The 13,342-nt window shown below is 36.9% G+C and overlaps 1 protein-coding gene across 4 annotated transcripts in view; it reads left to right on the forward strand.

The window, feature by feature from the left end:
• The window catches only part of Parp8 (poly(ADP-ribose) polymerase family member 8), a 171,725-nt gene that overhangs the window by 95,537 nt on the left and 62,846 nt on the right, over positions 1-13,342 (forward strand). For all 4 annotated transcript variants that reach the window (XM_021234514.2, XM_021234515.2, XM_005082778.4 and 1 more), the window contains exons 5-8: positions 786-875; positions 1,363-1,433; positions 3,109-3,186; positions 5,910-6,004. In XM_021234514.2, coding sequence (XP_021090173.1) covers positions 786-875; positions 1,363-1,433; positions 3,109-3,186; positions 5,910-6,004 — 334 coding nt within the window. The remainder of the gene's footprint in view (positions 1-785; positions 876-1,362; positions 1,434-3,108; positions 3,187-5,909; positions 6,005-13,342) is intronic.

A 13,342-nucleotide genomic window follows, 5' to 3' on the forward strand; every position in this document is an offset into this window, starting at 1 on the left:
TCTTATATAACACAGGACCACTTGCCTGGAGGTAGCACTGCCCACACCGGGCTGAGGCCCCCCCACATAAATTATTCATCAAGAAAATGTCCACATATGTGTTCACAGATGAATCTAATAGAGGCAATTCTTTAAATGTGGTCCTCCCTTCCCACATAACTCTAATTTGTATACAGTTGACAAATCTAACCAGTAAGCTCAAACTCTGTCATCTACCTATGACAGCCTCCCAAGTATTGGAATTAAAAGGAGTTGCCAGCTTGTTTGGTTTTGAGTTTTTAAAAAAATATCAACTGTCCCTTAGTTATCTCTTTAGCTGACTACCCTACCTTTTGAAATGGGTTGATATGGAGCAGAGTGCTGTCCTGTGACATGAGCCGAAGCATCCAAATGACTGGTTGCCTTAGGCTGTATCAGAAATGTATGAGTTGCCAGGTCTAATGGAGAGGCCTGTAAACTTGACACTTAGAGATAGGGGCAGGGGATGTTGAATTTGAAGGCTACACAGGGAGATCTGCCTTAAGCCCTTCTCCATAACAAAAGGAAAGCATGGTTTAGAATGCTTTCTACACAACATCTGTATTCCTGAGGAAGCAATGGACTACTCTGAAATGCTGTACCTTTATGCTTAAGTGAAGCGTAAGTTTGTTTCCTTTTTCTGAGTTAATGCTAGAAGCAGTATGTGCCGTTTCTGAGAACTGGATTAAAGTGATGGAGATATGTCTATTGCTTTTATAGAGGCTATATAATCCTTATACAGTGTCTTCTTTCATCTTTCTTTACAGACAACACATATGTGTCAAGTTCAGAAAATGATGAGGATGTCCTAGTCACTACAGACCCAATTCCTGTCATTTTCCATAGAATAGCAACAGGTAACAGTAACGCAGTATTTTTCTTACCTTAGATTACGATTTTTAAAAATCATTGTTACTTTGGTACTCTTTGTTTTCAGTATAGCAAATGCAAGTATGTGCCTTCCAGAAATCTCTTCATATAATTTTTATATCCAATGCATGCTAGTTTTTGAATAATGTTTAAATGTATCATGTCAACATTACTTTTGAAAGTGTATTTTCATCCATCATGACAGTGCTAGACAAACTAAATACAGAACCTGGGCATGGAAGCTACCTTGAAGTAAATAATAAGAGTTATGAAATCTGTGTCTTACTCTTTAATTTGTTATCATTTCTATGCACAACAAAAATGAAAAGTGCTTGTATGGTTTATCTTCATAATATATCTTAATTCTTCCACAAAAGGGGAGAAAAGCCTACAATGTTTTTATCTAGGCACTCATGAATGTTTGGGAAACAGCATGCTAAAATCCAAAGTAATTTAAAAAATTCTTTCTTGCAGAATTAAGAAAAACAAATGACATTAATTGCTGTTTATCCATAAGATCAAAATTACAAAAGGAAAATGGGGAGGTATGTAAATTTCATTTTCTTTGACCTTTTATTTTGTCAGTTTTAAATTTACCAGGTATTTGAATTTTGTAACTTATTTGTACTGCAGTTGTGTATGGCAAATGAAAGGAAAACTCACAATTTTTTGCATAGTACTAAGACTGTCTTAAAATAAACCCCAATGAAGAAGTTCCTGCAAAATTAATAGAAAATAATCTAAATAAAATGCACATGCCATTTAATTCATTTTTTATCCTTTATATATAGTAGTGTAGTTGACAGAGAAACACCCATATGCCTTATATCACAAGTATAGATGGCTATACATAATTTTGATGAGATCTTTACAATTCTGTTTGTAGAAGGTATGGTCTCTTAAGCCAAAGTGATATAAACAAGGGAGTAGACATTATATTCCAGAGGTTATATTTATTTATTTATTCATTTTTAAAAAAAACCTTAAACAAGTTTGTCTCATATCCTTGCTGGTAAAAAATTTGCTTTGATCTATGAATAACTATCAGAACATTAAATGGAGAAAGTGCAATGAGACAACAATTACTTGACTGGAAGTTATGCTTACAGTATGACTGATTGTTTCTTGCTATTAGTGTTGCACCACTCTTTGAGTTTTCCCCTCTTTATCCCCTGTGACAATTACTGCTTGAAGAATGCTGTCACTGACTAGAACCTGTTAGAATTTCTTTTCATCCACAGCCCCTCTTCTTGGTTGTTGCGTTTACCTCAAGAACTTGGAAATTTAGGTATTACTAGCAACATGGATGGAATGAGTTCTGAATCCAAAGGAAATGCTGCTTTTATCTCTTCTCCTTTTTTCTTTAAAAGAAAACTTTACTAATCTTGACAGCGATAGAAATACCATCGTGAGTTTTCATTGTACTTCAGATACCTGACAGATATTCAGCTCAGTTAATTAAAATCTCAGACATGAAGTTAAAGCATCTTAAATTAAACACCCTTTTGAAATTTGAATTTCCAATCACATAATCTCAGTATACTGAAAATTCTTTGTGTTATGATTCATATTTTGGTGAATAATTTGATTTTTTACATTATTGCATTTCAACTTTCCTCTTTCCCATTGTGGGTTTGTGTTGGCAATAGAAGTGGAAACCATCTTGGATAAATAATGCAGATAGACTTCTTAATAAGAGTTGGTTTAGGGTGAGCCTATCAAACATCTTATCAGAGGAGAGCTCAAGGCATACCTGATTGTACAGTTTTTAATGTTCATGAAATGTGAAGCTGCAAATATTAAATATTTACCTCACTGAAAGCAAACTCCAATAAAGGTTTATTTTTAGTAAACTTACCTTTTCCTTTTCCTTCCTTCCTTCCTTCCTTCCTTTTTTTGGGGGGGGGATTCAAGACAGTGTTTCTCTGTGTAACTTTAGAGCCTGTCCTGGAACTCACTTGGCAGACTAGGGTGGTCTCCAACTCACAGAGATCTGCTGCCTCTGTCTTCCAAATGGTGGCATTAAAGGTGTGCACCATAAACTTCTCTTTAAGAACTAAGCCCATCTGCTAAGTTACCCTCGTACTCCTTTGGATTTGAAGTTGTACTGTACCAGCAGTGTACTACATATCAAATCCCCTCATTATGCCAGAAGCTGTGTGTTAATGACTGTTTCCTAGTTTGTTTGACCACTGGAATTGTCCTTTTCATCACTTGAAGGAGTCAAGGCAGAACAGTACAGTGGAAGAAGATTCTGAGGGTGACAATGACTCGGAAGAATTTTATTACGGGGGGCAGGTAAGTAACCCTGCCTTCCAAAACCTGCTTTCAAAGTTTTCACAGTTGTGTGGGTCCTAGTGGAAGGGGATAGCCTAGAAGTTGTTCAGGCTTCAGTAAGCAAGCATAAAACATGAATCATTTGTTTTTCACTTTCCACTCATTTTCAGAAATTAAGATTTCCTTTACAGATCTTTCCACTGTGATTATTTGCTGTCCTAATTAATTACAGAGGTTTTGCACTTCGATTTTGATCATCATTTGGACTTTCACATTGGTTTCTTTATTTTTAAGTTTTTCGTTAGCATGCAAGGAAATGGGTTTTGCTGTGACGTTTTCACACATAGATAGCATTCTACTCTGCTCTAATTTGCCCTTTCTCCCCGCCCCCTCTGATCTTCTTCCTCCCTCAGATGGCCCTCCTTTGTTTTCACCATCGTCCTTATATTCTGTTGCCCCTTCTTGTTCTTCCTCCTTCACTCTGGACATCTTCCTGTCCTCTTGTAGTCACTTTCAACACTCCCCCCCACACTCACTCACACACTCACAAACCTAGATTTCACATGAGAGAAAACAAATGCTGTTTTTCTTCCTCATAGACTTAACAAGAAATATTTGTAAATATTGATATTTTTAACAAAAGAAAAGCAGAGATTATTACTTTTAAATTGAAGATAGTTAATTTTTATGAACTTTGGTTGGCTATAATTATTGAGAAATATTTTTTGTTTTCATTTTGTTGAAAATACATGAGGAAAATTTTAAATATGGCTGAATAACCTGGCCACATATATGTAGTTGCATTATTCTTTGGGCTGCCAGTTCACAAATAACAACACGGATACTTACTACTAATTATGAAAGCTTAGGCTTTGTCCCACTAGCTCTTATAACTTAAATCAACCCATTATGTTAATCTACATTCTATCACATGGCATTATTTCTCTTCCATCTTGCACCTCCTGGTTCCTTTCCTTGTCTCCTGGCGTCCACTTCTTCCCAGCATCTTCTCTGCCCCTAGAAGTCCCCTCCCTACCTTCTTTCTAGCTATTGGCTGTTTAGCTTTTATTACAACAATCACAGTAATACATTTTTACACAGTGTACAAATATCCCATAACACATATGTGAAAGATATGCAATGACTCACAAGACTATTCCAGAATAATGTTCAAATTTAAAATCGATCATTTGATTTTAAGACATAATCATATAGTATGTTGTTAGGTTTCTGTAACCTCTTTGGTCAAATGTCTTTGTAATTTGTGTTCTGTGAGGGGAGGATACTATGATAGTAAAGATAAAGTTAGTATTGGAAATAACTCACATGAGATATATTCAGAGTACAAATAAATCAGTACTTGCTAAATCAGACATACACAAGGCAACAGAAATATGGCCATGGTAAATTAGGCTTCCTTCCATGGAGTAACTTTCTAGTTGCTAGGCACTTGTCTATACAGTGGCTCCCTCCCCAGCACAACACTTTACCAGTATGCAAAAGAGGCCTTCCAAGTCTGATTGTTCATTACACTGCTTGTTCTTCCAGAGGGAATTTGCTGCTTTTCTTCAGTCTAGATGTTTTTTTCTAAAAGTTTTCCAGAGTATATAACAGTCATTCATCCCTTTAAACATTTGAAAGTCTTTATAAGATGAATTTAAAAAATGAAAGATGGATCACTAAAAATGTTGGAAATAGAAAGGTTAATCCGGTCCCCTATTCCTTGATATTGGAAGGCATTATGTATTGGCATGCTCCATCATGTCAGTGTATGTTTGAAATACTTCATGTAAATAGTAAAGAATTCATAAGTCATACTGAGTAGAAATGAATGTTATATAAAGGATTAATTCACAGTCCATAAATAGGCCAGAATAGGAGAAATGAAGACAAGAGAACTGGTGGTGTCAGTTGTTGGGTATTCAGGTATGCCATGCCTTTTAAATGCACATTCTGGGCTTTAGATTTCTTTTCAAGTTTGAGCATGGAAGCCAGACAAAAGACTAGATTTAAGAAAGGCATTTGAAGTAACACATTAAGTAGGGCATCACAGATTGACAATAGATTTTTCAATTTGATGAATCACCTCTTAGGGACCATGATGGAATTGGCCTTGTGATTCATCAACTTTAGGACTTTAGATTTATACTGGGGTAAAAGAGGTTTCTGGTAAAGCAAACATACTCTCTGGAGTTCTTATAAAAGATGTGAACATTAATCTACTGTTTACTATTTAACATAACTGAACCGAAGGAAGGACAAACACTGATTTGGCTCTTACCATGTATAGAAGGAACAAGAAAATTGTAAAGAGATGAAAAATAAAATGTTTGAGTTCCTACTGAAAACAGCATGTTAATATTCTGTGTCAACAAATGGATCTATATTTCTAATTCTATGCTACATTTGGATTGCTAAATAAGGGAGAAGGGCATGCTCAGAATACACACACACACACAAGTATATATAAAACACATATATACACATAATACCTATATGTCTATATGTGTGTATATAAAATAAATGAATAAAAAGGAGACTGTAATAACAGAATTTTTTCTTGAAGTGAATTTTAAAAGTCTGATTCTAACTTTAAAACACAATGAATTGTCCTAGTCATGCTTGGATTGAAGAACTTTGCACAGATGCTGTTGGCTTACCTGTAATGCCGAGAGGCTTTGCACATGTTTGGGTTCTGGTTCCCTGGCTCTCTTCACTTAATTGTGAATTATCCTTTTTGGCAGGTGAACTATGATGGGGAACTTCACAAGCACCCTCAGCTGGAAGCTGATTTGTCAGCAGTGAGAGAGATCTATGGACCACATGCAGTATCTCTCAGGTATACAGCTTCTGTATATTACAATATGTCATAAGCCATTGGAATTTTCTATTAGACTAACTTGAAGAAAAATTCTTTTCTGTGATTATGTTTGTGAATGTTTGAGGAATTCTATTATTTCCCTTCTGGTGCAAAATGACAGCTTTATGACTTTCTTGTTACATGTCATTTTAAAGTTAAATTAGTTGCATTAAAGACATAATTCATTTTGAGAGTTAGTTGTAAAAAGTAGCAGTCTTAAAAAGTGTAGCTAGCTAGGTATGGCACTACACACTTGTGATGTCACCACTTTGGAAAGCTGAACCAGGAAGATTGCCAGTGCAAGGTCATTTGGGGCTCTATAGCAAGGTCCTTTATCAAAAATAGAAAAAGTGTCATAATTATTTACTATTATTTCTGTTAAGTCTGGTCACGTCATTGTAAACAACGTACGTAAATAATGTGGAACTGCTGGTACCCAGGTCACATGTCCACTGAAGGCGGGGGTGGGAGACAGAATACATGACAGTTTGAATGACAGTGTGTTTTAGTCTGTAATTAACTAATATCTGGCAATAAAATTTCTAGCTAATTTTTATTAGGTTTAATGCTTTGGGAGACCTCCCATCCCTATTCTCCTTTTCTATTCAGTGTAAGATGTCTGGCTGGTGATTTTAGAGTTTGCTCATTGCATAGAGCGTAGTCTCTATGTCTCCACAGAACTCCAGGCTCCTTTCACAGCCTGACCTCAATTCCAGCTCTAACTACCAAACAACCCAGCTGGACCAGGTTACCCAGCACAAATAGGCCTCTTGTTGAGGGGTACTCCCTGTACACCCCACTGTGAAGGTCAGCTAATAAGCCCCCTGCCCTCAGATCTCAGAATAGACAGTCACAGTCTGTGTTCTGTAAACCAGCATTTGGCGCTTGCCTCTTGATTATAACATTTGTGCTATTACATTAATAATTTACTGACTAGGCTGAGATTTGTGATAGATATAGCACCACATTTTATTTGTCATATTTTGCTGTGGTTTGTTTTTTAAATCATTATTCTGGAGCCTAACATAGTACCGGTAGGTGGCACAAGATGGAGAATTCACGGTAGATTTTTGACTGTTTCTAGTGGCAGTATCTGAAAAAGGACACATTATCTAGTTGTCACTCTTCAGTGACACAGCTCTTAAGTGGGCATACCCATATTTTGAGAAGGTGAACAAATATTTTTACTTGGGAAGTTTATACATCAGTAATTTATAATTGTCAAATATTTTATTTAGATTGTAGGAATAACAACTCAGTGCCACATCTAGTCTCAATAAGTGAGGACTGTGTCTCCAGAGCATCTCTCTTGTTTTTGTTTTTGGAGTCACATCAGGCTGACAATGGCAGGATTATACTTGGAAAACGAAGTTTTTTACAGATTATAAAAATGTAGCCAAGTAGTTATGATCGTTCCACAGTTGGTCTGTTGTGTGGTCTAGATTAAGCACTGTGCACGTTCAGTGTTAGAGTGAATGCATTAGGGTGGTATAGGAGCCACCAGTAAATTGTCCAAAACCATCTTTTTTTCTGTGGTAGTGAAACCTTTCTAGGAGACTTAAAACTTTAATTTTAAATACAATAATTTCCTCACTAAAAGAAGGCTATGAAGTATAAATATGATTCAACCTAAAATTCACCTTCCCACCTTCCCCTCAAAACGCATACTAGTGGATTGCTCTACTAGATGCCTTTTATAGTTAAGATTTTTCTAAAACACATTTCCATATTTTCTGAGCTGTCATCTGACTTCAAAAGTTTTGTTTCCTCACCAAGTATTTATAAGTATTATTTGGCAAGTCTGGTACCCCTATTAGTATTTTGTATTAATAACAATGGTATTAACAGTTATGATGTGTTGGAACTATGTAAGTGCTTGGAGTTCCAACCAAATGAAATACCTGAAAGTCATAAGTGACTTGAAATTTTTCTTCTTGTCTATTTCACTTACAACAGTTTTGATTCCATTTAAATCTCAATACAAGCTGTGTTCTTACCTGGTCTGGATTTTTTTTCTAGGTATAGAAGATGATTACAAAACAGATAATCTCTAGAGGTCTCGTAACATGAGGTGTACTACGGGAAAACTTGTTTGACTTACTTGAAGTAAATAAAAATGAATTTGCAGCCTCCTCTTCTGGCCAAAGATACACTGGGAAATGGGTAGTTAGATAGAAGGCCTTGCCATCTTCCTCACCAAGTTCCAAGTCTATTGAAAGCAGAATGTTCCAATTAGCTGTTCTTTTACTTAATTGAGGCTTATAAGGAACTTAATGGGGTTTGAAGAGCAAAAGTGCCTTAATATGCACAATAGGCTATTTGGTGTCATTTTTTTCTTTTTATGTGCCGTCTAATGAGAAAGGCAGCTAACCACATCTGAGTTCTTTTTAAGAGGTAGAAGTAGCTGATTGCCTAGGTTGAAGCAAATCTCTTTTAAAAGCAGGGTAAATGTAGATACGGAAAAAGTATTTATTACTAAATTGATAATGGAAGCTCAATCTGTCCTTACATCAAAAACAAAATAGTGGCTGCATGCAAATCAGTGTTGAGGATGGTTTTGATGAAGAATCTTGTGAATTGCAGGTGAGTTAGATACTGTGGATAAATATCTGGTGGTTGGACTAAATGCGTTTCATCTCCATGGAGCAGTACGCACTAGTGCTTGTTTCTCTTGTAAATGTAGTTGTCCACAGTCCTCTGTTCATAAAATAATGTAGATAAATGTCACTTGAAAACAATCTGAAATGAGTAATTTTAGAAGTAGAAGGAAATTCTTTCCCTTGGAAAGAGATGGTTTTAGTAGTCACCTTGTGAAATGTCAAGTTTCAATCTCAGATGACTGATCTTTCATTTACAATGATGACATTTTTCATTAAAAAAGCTGGCATTGTCGGAGTGAGTATACAGCCTCTTACTGTAGCTAAGGCCTGATGATGCAGCAGGATGCTCCCAGGTTTGTGGGAGTTGCATGTTTTGATCACCTTTATTGATGGGCTGTTGGGATAAGCCTTTCTTATTTGATGTTTGTGGAACAAGAGCATTTTGAAAATGTGCTGCTTGGAGGAATAAAGGGATGGTGCTAGAATGAAAACCACCAGACCAGTACCTCTTAAGTGAAAATTAAAAAGCAGACATGAAGCAAAGAGGAAAAACACTAGACACAACTCAGGGCACCTACTTCCATTCTTCTGGTCCTCTAACTTTCCATTTACAGCCTTCCTAAGAACTGCTTCCTTTTCTTCGCATCTCCCCTTCCTGTCATGTGATTGAATTGTCTTTGCATGGCTCTTTTGATACTTGGCATAGACACAAAGCAGTCCTGGACAGTGAATTATGTACACACATGCTGGAGAATTAGTCTTGTGTCTTCTGCATTCTGTCCCCATTGGCACCTCAGTTATGACCATGACTAACCCCCATCCCTTAGTGCCATGTGGGTGTAAAGTATAAATCATCATTGTTGAGCCACTGAGATCTACAAAGAAGTCTGTCATTCAGCCAAGGAGGATCTTGAACTGCAGGTTTGTAGCATCCTGTCTGGCATATTGATTTTCCACACTCTTGTGAGTTGAGGGTATTAAAAAAAATTGTAAGTGAAAATCAAGGAAGTGATGAGAGGCCATGCACAGTGCAGAGAAACCAAAGAAGGAAGTGTTTTCCAGACACACAAAATGTAATTGAGATGTAAGCTTCAGTACCTCAAGGCCTGCAGGCTCGCTTGTGCTCCCAAAGCCTGGACTTTCTTCAAGCGAAATTAAGGGTTTTTAAGCTGATCACAAAGTCACAGCGACTTTCTGTTCTGTTCCTCTTATGCACTATTGTTTTGTCTCACAAAAGATCGCATCACTCCCTCATCTGCATCTAAAGTCTTCTCGGCTTGTCTCTTTGAGAAATTTATAGCTGTGTTGGGTAACAGTCTTGGGAAAGCTTTAATCTTGCCAAGATTTCTTCCCCATGGCTGAGTTTGCATATTTCTTGGCCCATTCACAAACATCTCTCCCACACTGGGCAGAAGCACACACTGAGTAGGCATGCAGAGACAGACATGCAAGCTGTGGAGTTTTCAGATGTCACAGGAAGGTGTATGTTTCTTCCTACGTATCTTCTCAAAGTGTCACTGCTAAATAACAGAAAATAGAAATAGCTAAATAACAGTAAATGTTTGTTTCTCAAGAACCTGTGATAGAATTGTGCGTATATATAAATCTATAGTTTTTTAACAGTTAATAAGTAAAAATTAGATATCTAAAATGTTTTTATAATAAGCACATTCACAGAACAAGTTATTATAACTATTGTAACACTACAATTTACAAAATGATTTCCTTTATAGAGAAAGGAAAGCCAGCATGGTCTAATATTCAATACAGTATACATAGTAAACATATTAATACATATTTGAATGTCTCTTGAGCATTTTTTGTGGGGGGGAGCTTATTTCAGCTTACACTTTATTGTCCAACACTGAAGGGTGCCAGAACATGAATGCAAAGCAGGAACCTAGAGGCAAGAACTGATGCTGACACCATGTAGGAAGGCTACTTACTGACCTGCTCTCTGTGGCTTGTCATAAGCCTTTCTTCCTCCCCCCACGTCTGTCCATCTGTCCATCCATCCGTCCGTCCATCCATCCTTCCACCCATCTATCTATCTGATATTTTTTTTGAGACTAGGTCTTTCTCTGTAGCCCTGACTGGCCTCAAACTCATATATATTCTCCTGCCTCTGCCTCTCAAGTACTAGGATTAAAAGCATGTGCCACCCCTGGTCATCTAAGGAGTGTGTCCTGATTGGTGCCATTAAAAACAGGAAGAGGAATCTCACAGTGTATTCACAAACTTATGATTATTGGCAATAAACATGTCATCCTTTATAAAAGTCTAATGATTACATTCAGGGTCTTGGGCATCCTGGGATACATTACATCACTAAGCTACCACGTCTTATACCCACCTTGTCACTGGGAGCTGCAGTTAGTTGTCCTTGAATTTATTACAAGGCCCATGCAGGCCTTGAACTCATTATTCTCCTACATGCATTGATTACACACCATTGTTTCTGGAATGTACAGATCTTCTTTTGAATAACCAGTATCACCTGTAAGTGTCTTAAGAATCATGTGATTTTCAAAATACATTGACTTAAAGGGAAGCTCTTTGAAGAGTCAGGTGTAAGGCTGTGGGTCAGAGAGTGTCATTATGTAGCATATCTTTCCAGCCCTGCCATTCCAGAGCAAACCAACCCCATTAGATCATATCTCTGTAATTTCCCCCATCTCAAAACTCAGGGGGAAAGTATTCAATTTCAATTTGGTGTTGTCTTTTCACAGCAAATAAACCAAGGAGGTACATGAAATTGTTTTGTTATTAACCTAATCTCATATCCAAATCACAGTCACAGTTGGTGTTGCTTTCATACACCTTCATTCAACTTGATACTATGCTTCTGTTGTTGATCTGATCCATGGAAAGTCATTTGGATACAGAAGTGGTCTCGATAACTAGGTCACTCCATCTGGACACACGGTAGTCACGCTTTGTGTCTCTCAGTAGGAAACATGAAATTACTGGCATTATGTTGAACGGGCATTACCACCAAAATGAGTCTGCATATGCGTAGTGCCATTTGTGAACCATTTCCAGATATGTGCCTGGACAGCACTGCTAATTGCCTCTAGAAGGTAGTGTACTAGTGTTCTACTGTGGTGAAGAAGCAGGCCTGTAACCCAGTACCTCACTTCCTTTAGAAAAAAATCACACTAGAAATAGGGAGGAAACTCGGTTTTGACCCCTGAAAAGTCTTTTAAAGGATGCATACATGGAATATTAATATTTTTAATGTTCACAATCAATGGTTTTAAAATGTGGCATGCCAGTGCTGATCATGCATTTCTATTGGGATCTTTAACCTGCTTTTCAGAGAATCCATGGTGGATTAGGAGTTTGTGCATGTCTGAATCATTCCTCTCTGCCTCTTACCCACACTCTTTAAGCTAAGACAAACTCAGACATCCTACTAGTGGAATTGTAAAGAGGAGAGAAAGAGAAGGCATCATGATGAAGAAGTGGGAAGCCGTAACCTTGTTAAATTGACTGTTGTGAATTCTAACCCTTTAAATAACAGCTTAAGTAATACGTTGAGACTCTCAAGTAAGCTATTCCATGCATCTGACTTCATAATTCCAGAAGTGATTGCTATGAGAAGACAGGTGTGTGTAGAGTTCCTTCCGAGGAAGCATTTTGTCGGTATTTATGATGCCAAAGAATCAAATGCATCCAAGTGTTTTATTTATTTCACAGTTGCTTTACTCCAATTACAACCATTTAAATGCATGATTTTGAAGAACAACATAGAAAGCACTAATTATATTGCAGAAGAGAAATAGCGAGAAAAAATCACTTGTATTCTATATATGGAAAAGACTAGAGTGAGACAGAAGCAGAAATAAGATGTCTGGCCAGGTGTGTGGGCTCTCATGCCTGTAAGCTCACACTTGTGAAGCTGAGTCAGAAGAACCATGAGTTCAAAGCCAACCTTGACCACATAGTAAGACTGTTTCCCTCAAGAAAAATGTTCTATGATGATGCTGTTAAGAGTTAGTTTGTACATTTTTCTGTTTCTAGCATGTATAATAGTATCAGTTTTCTAGTCAGTGCTTAAGTGTATGGTTTTAAGAACTTAAAATGGCTACTGTATTTATTATACAAATATTCTTTCAGGCTTGTGAGGGTGAGATAGAGGAGGTCTTCTAGACGTACTATTTACTGAACATCACAAAAAAACCCATAAAAACTAGGGTGATTTAAGAAATATAGAAATGAGGTAGCCAAATAGTAGGAAGAATATTTATTTTTCATTGATTAATACGTGTGTGTCTGCGGACATGAGTGCATAGGGGCATATGCTTGTGAACATTTGTCTGTAGATGTCTAAGGAACAGTTTGAAGGAGTTGATTCTTTTCTTCCCTCACCTGTGTTCTAGGGATCAAACTCAGTTCAGACTTGGTAGTAAGGATCTTTATCCAATGGGCTGTTTTGCTGACCCAAACAAAAGTTTTTAAGATTAACATACTATAGTATAAGTGTTTATTATTCAGTTGAACTATTTCCAATATTCTCTCTTCATGTATTGATTCAGGTAAAGTTTTTGTATCATTGTTTTGTTACTTTCTCAGGATTAACCCTTGTCAATAGAATGGATATTTTCAAGATCACTGCTTCCCTAGAAGCTTCTCTTGAACATACTTGATTATCTTCTGTTAGTCACTTTTCTGTTACTGTGACAGAACCCCATGACCAAGGCAACTTTTAGAAGAA

This window comes from Mesocricetus auratus, unplaced genomic scaffold, assembly GCF_017639785.1.
Source record: "Mesocricetus auratus isolate SY011 unplaced genomic scaffold, BCM_Maur_2.0 Super-Scaffold_100020, whole genome shotgun sequence".
Lineage (NCBI taxonomy): Eukaryota > Metazoa > Chordata > Mammalia > Rodentia > Cricetidae > Mesocricetus > Mesocricetus auratus.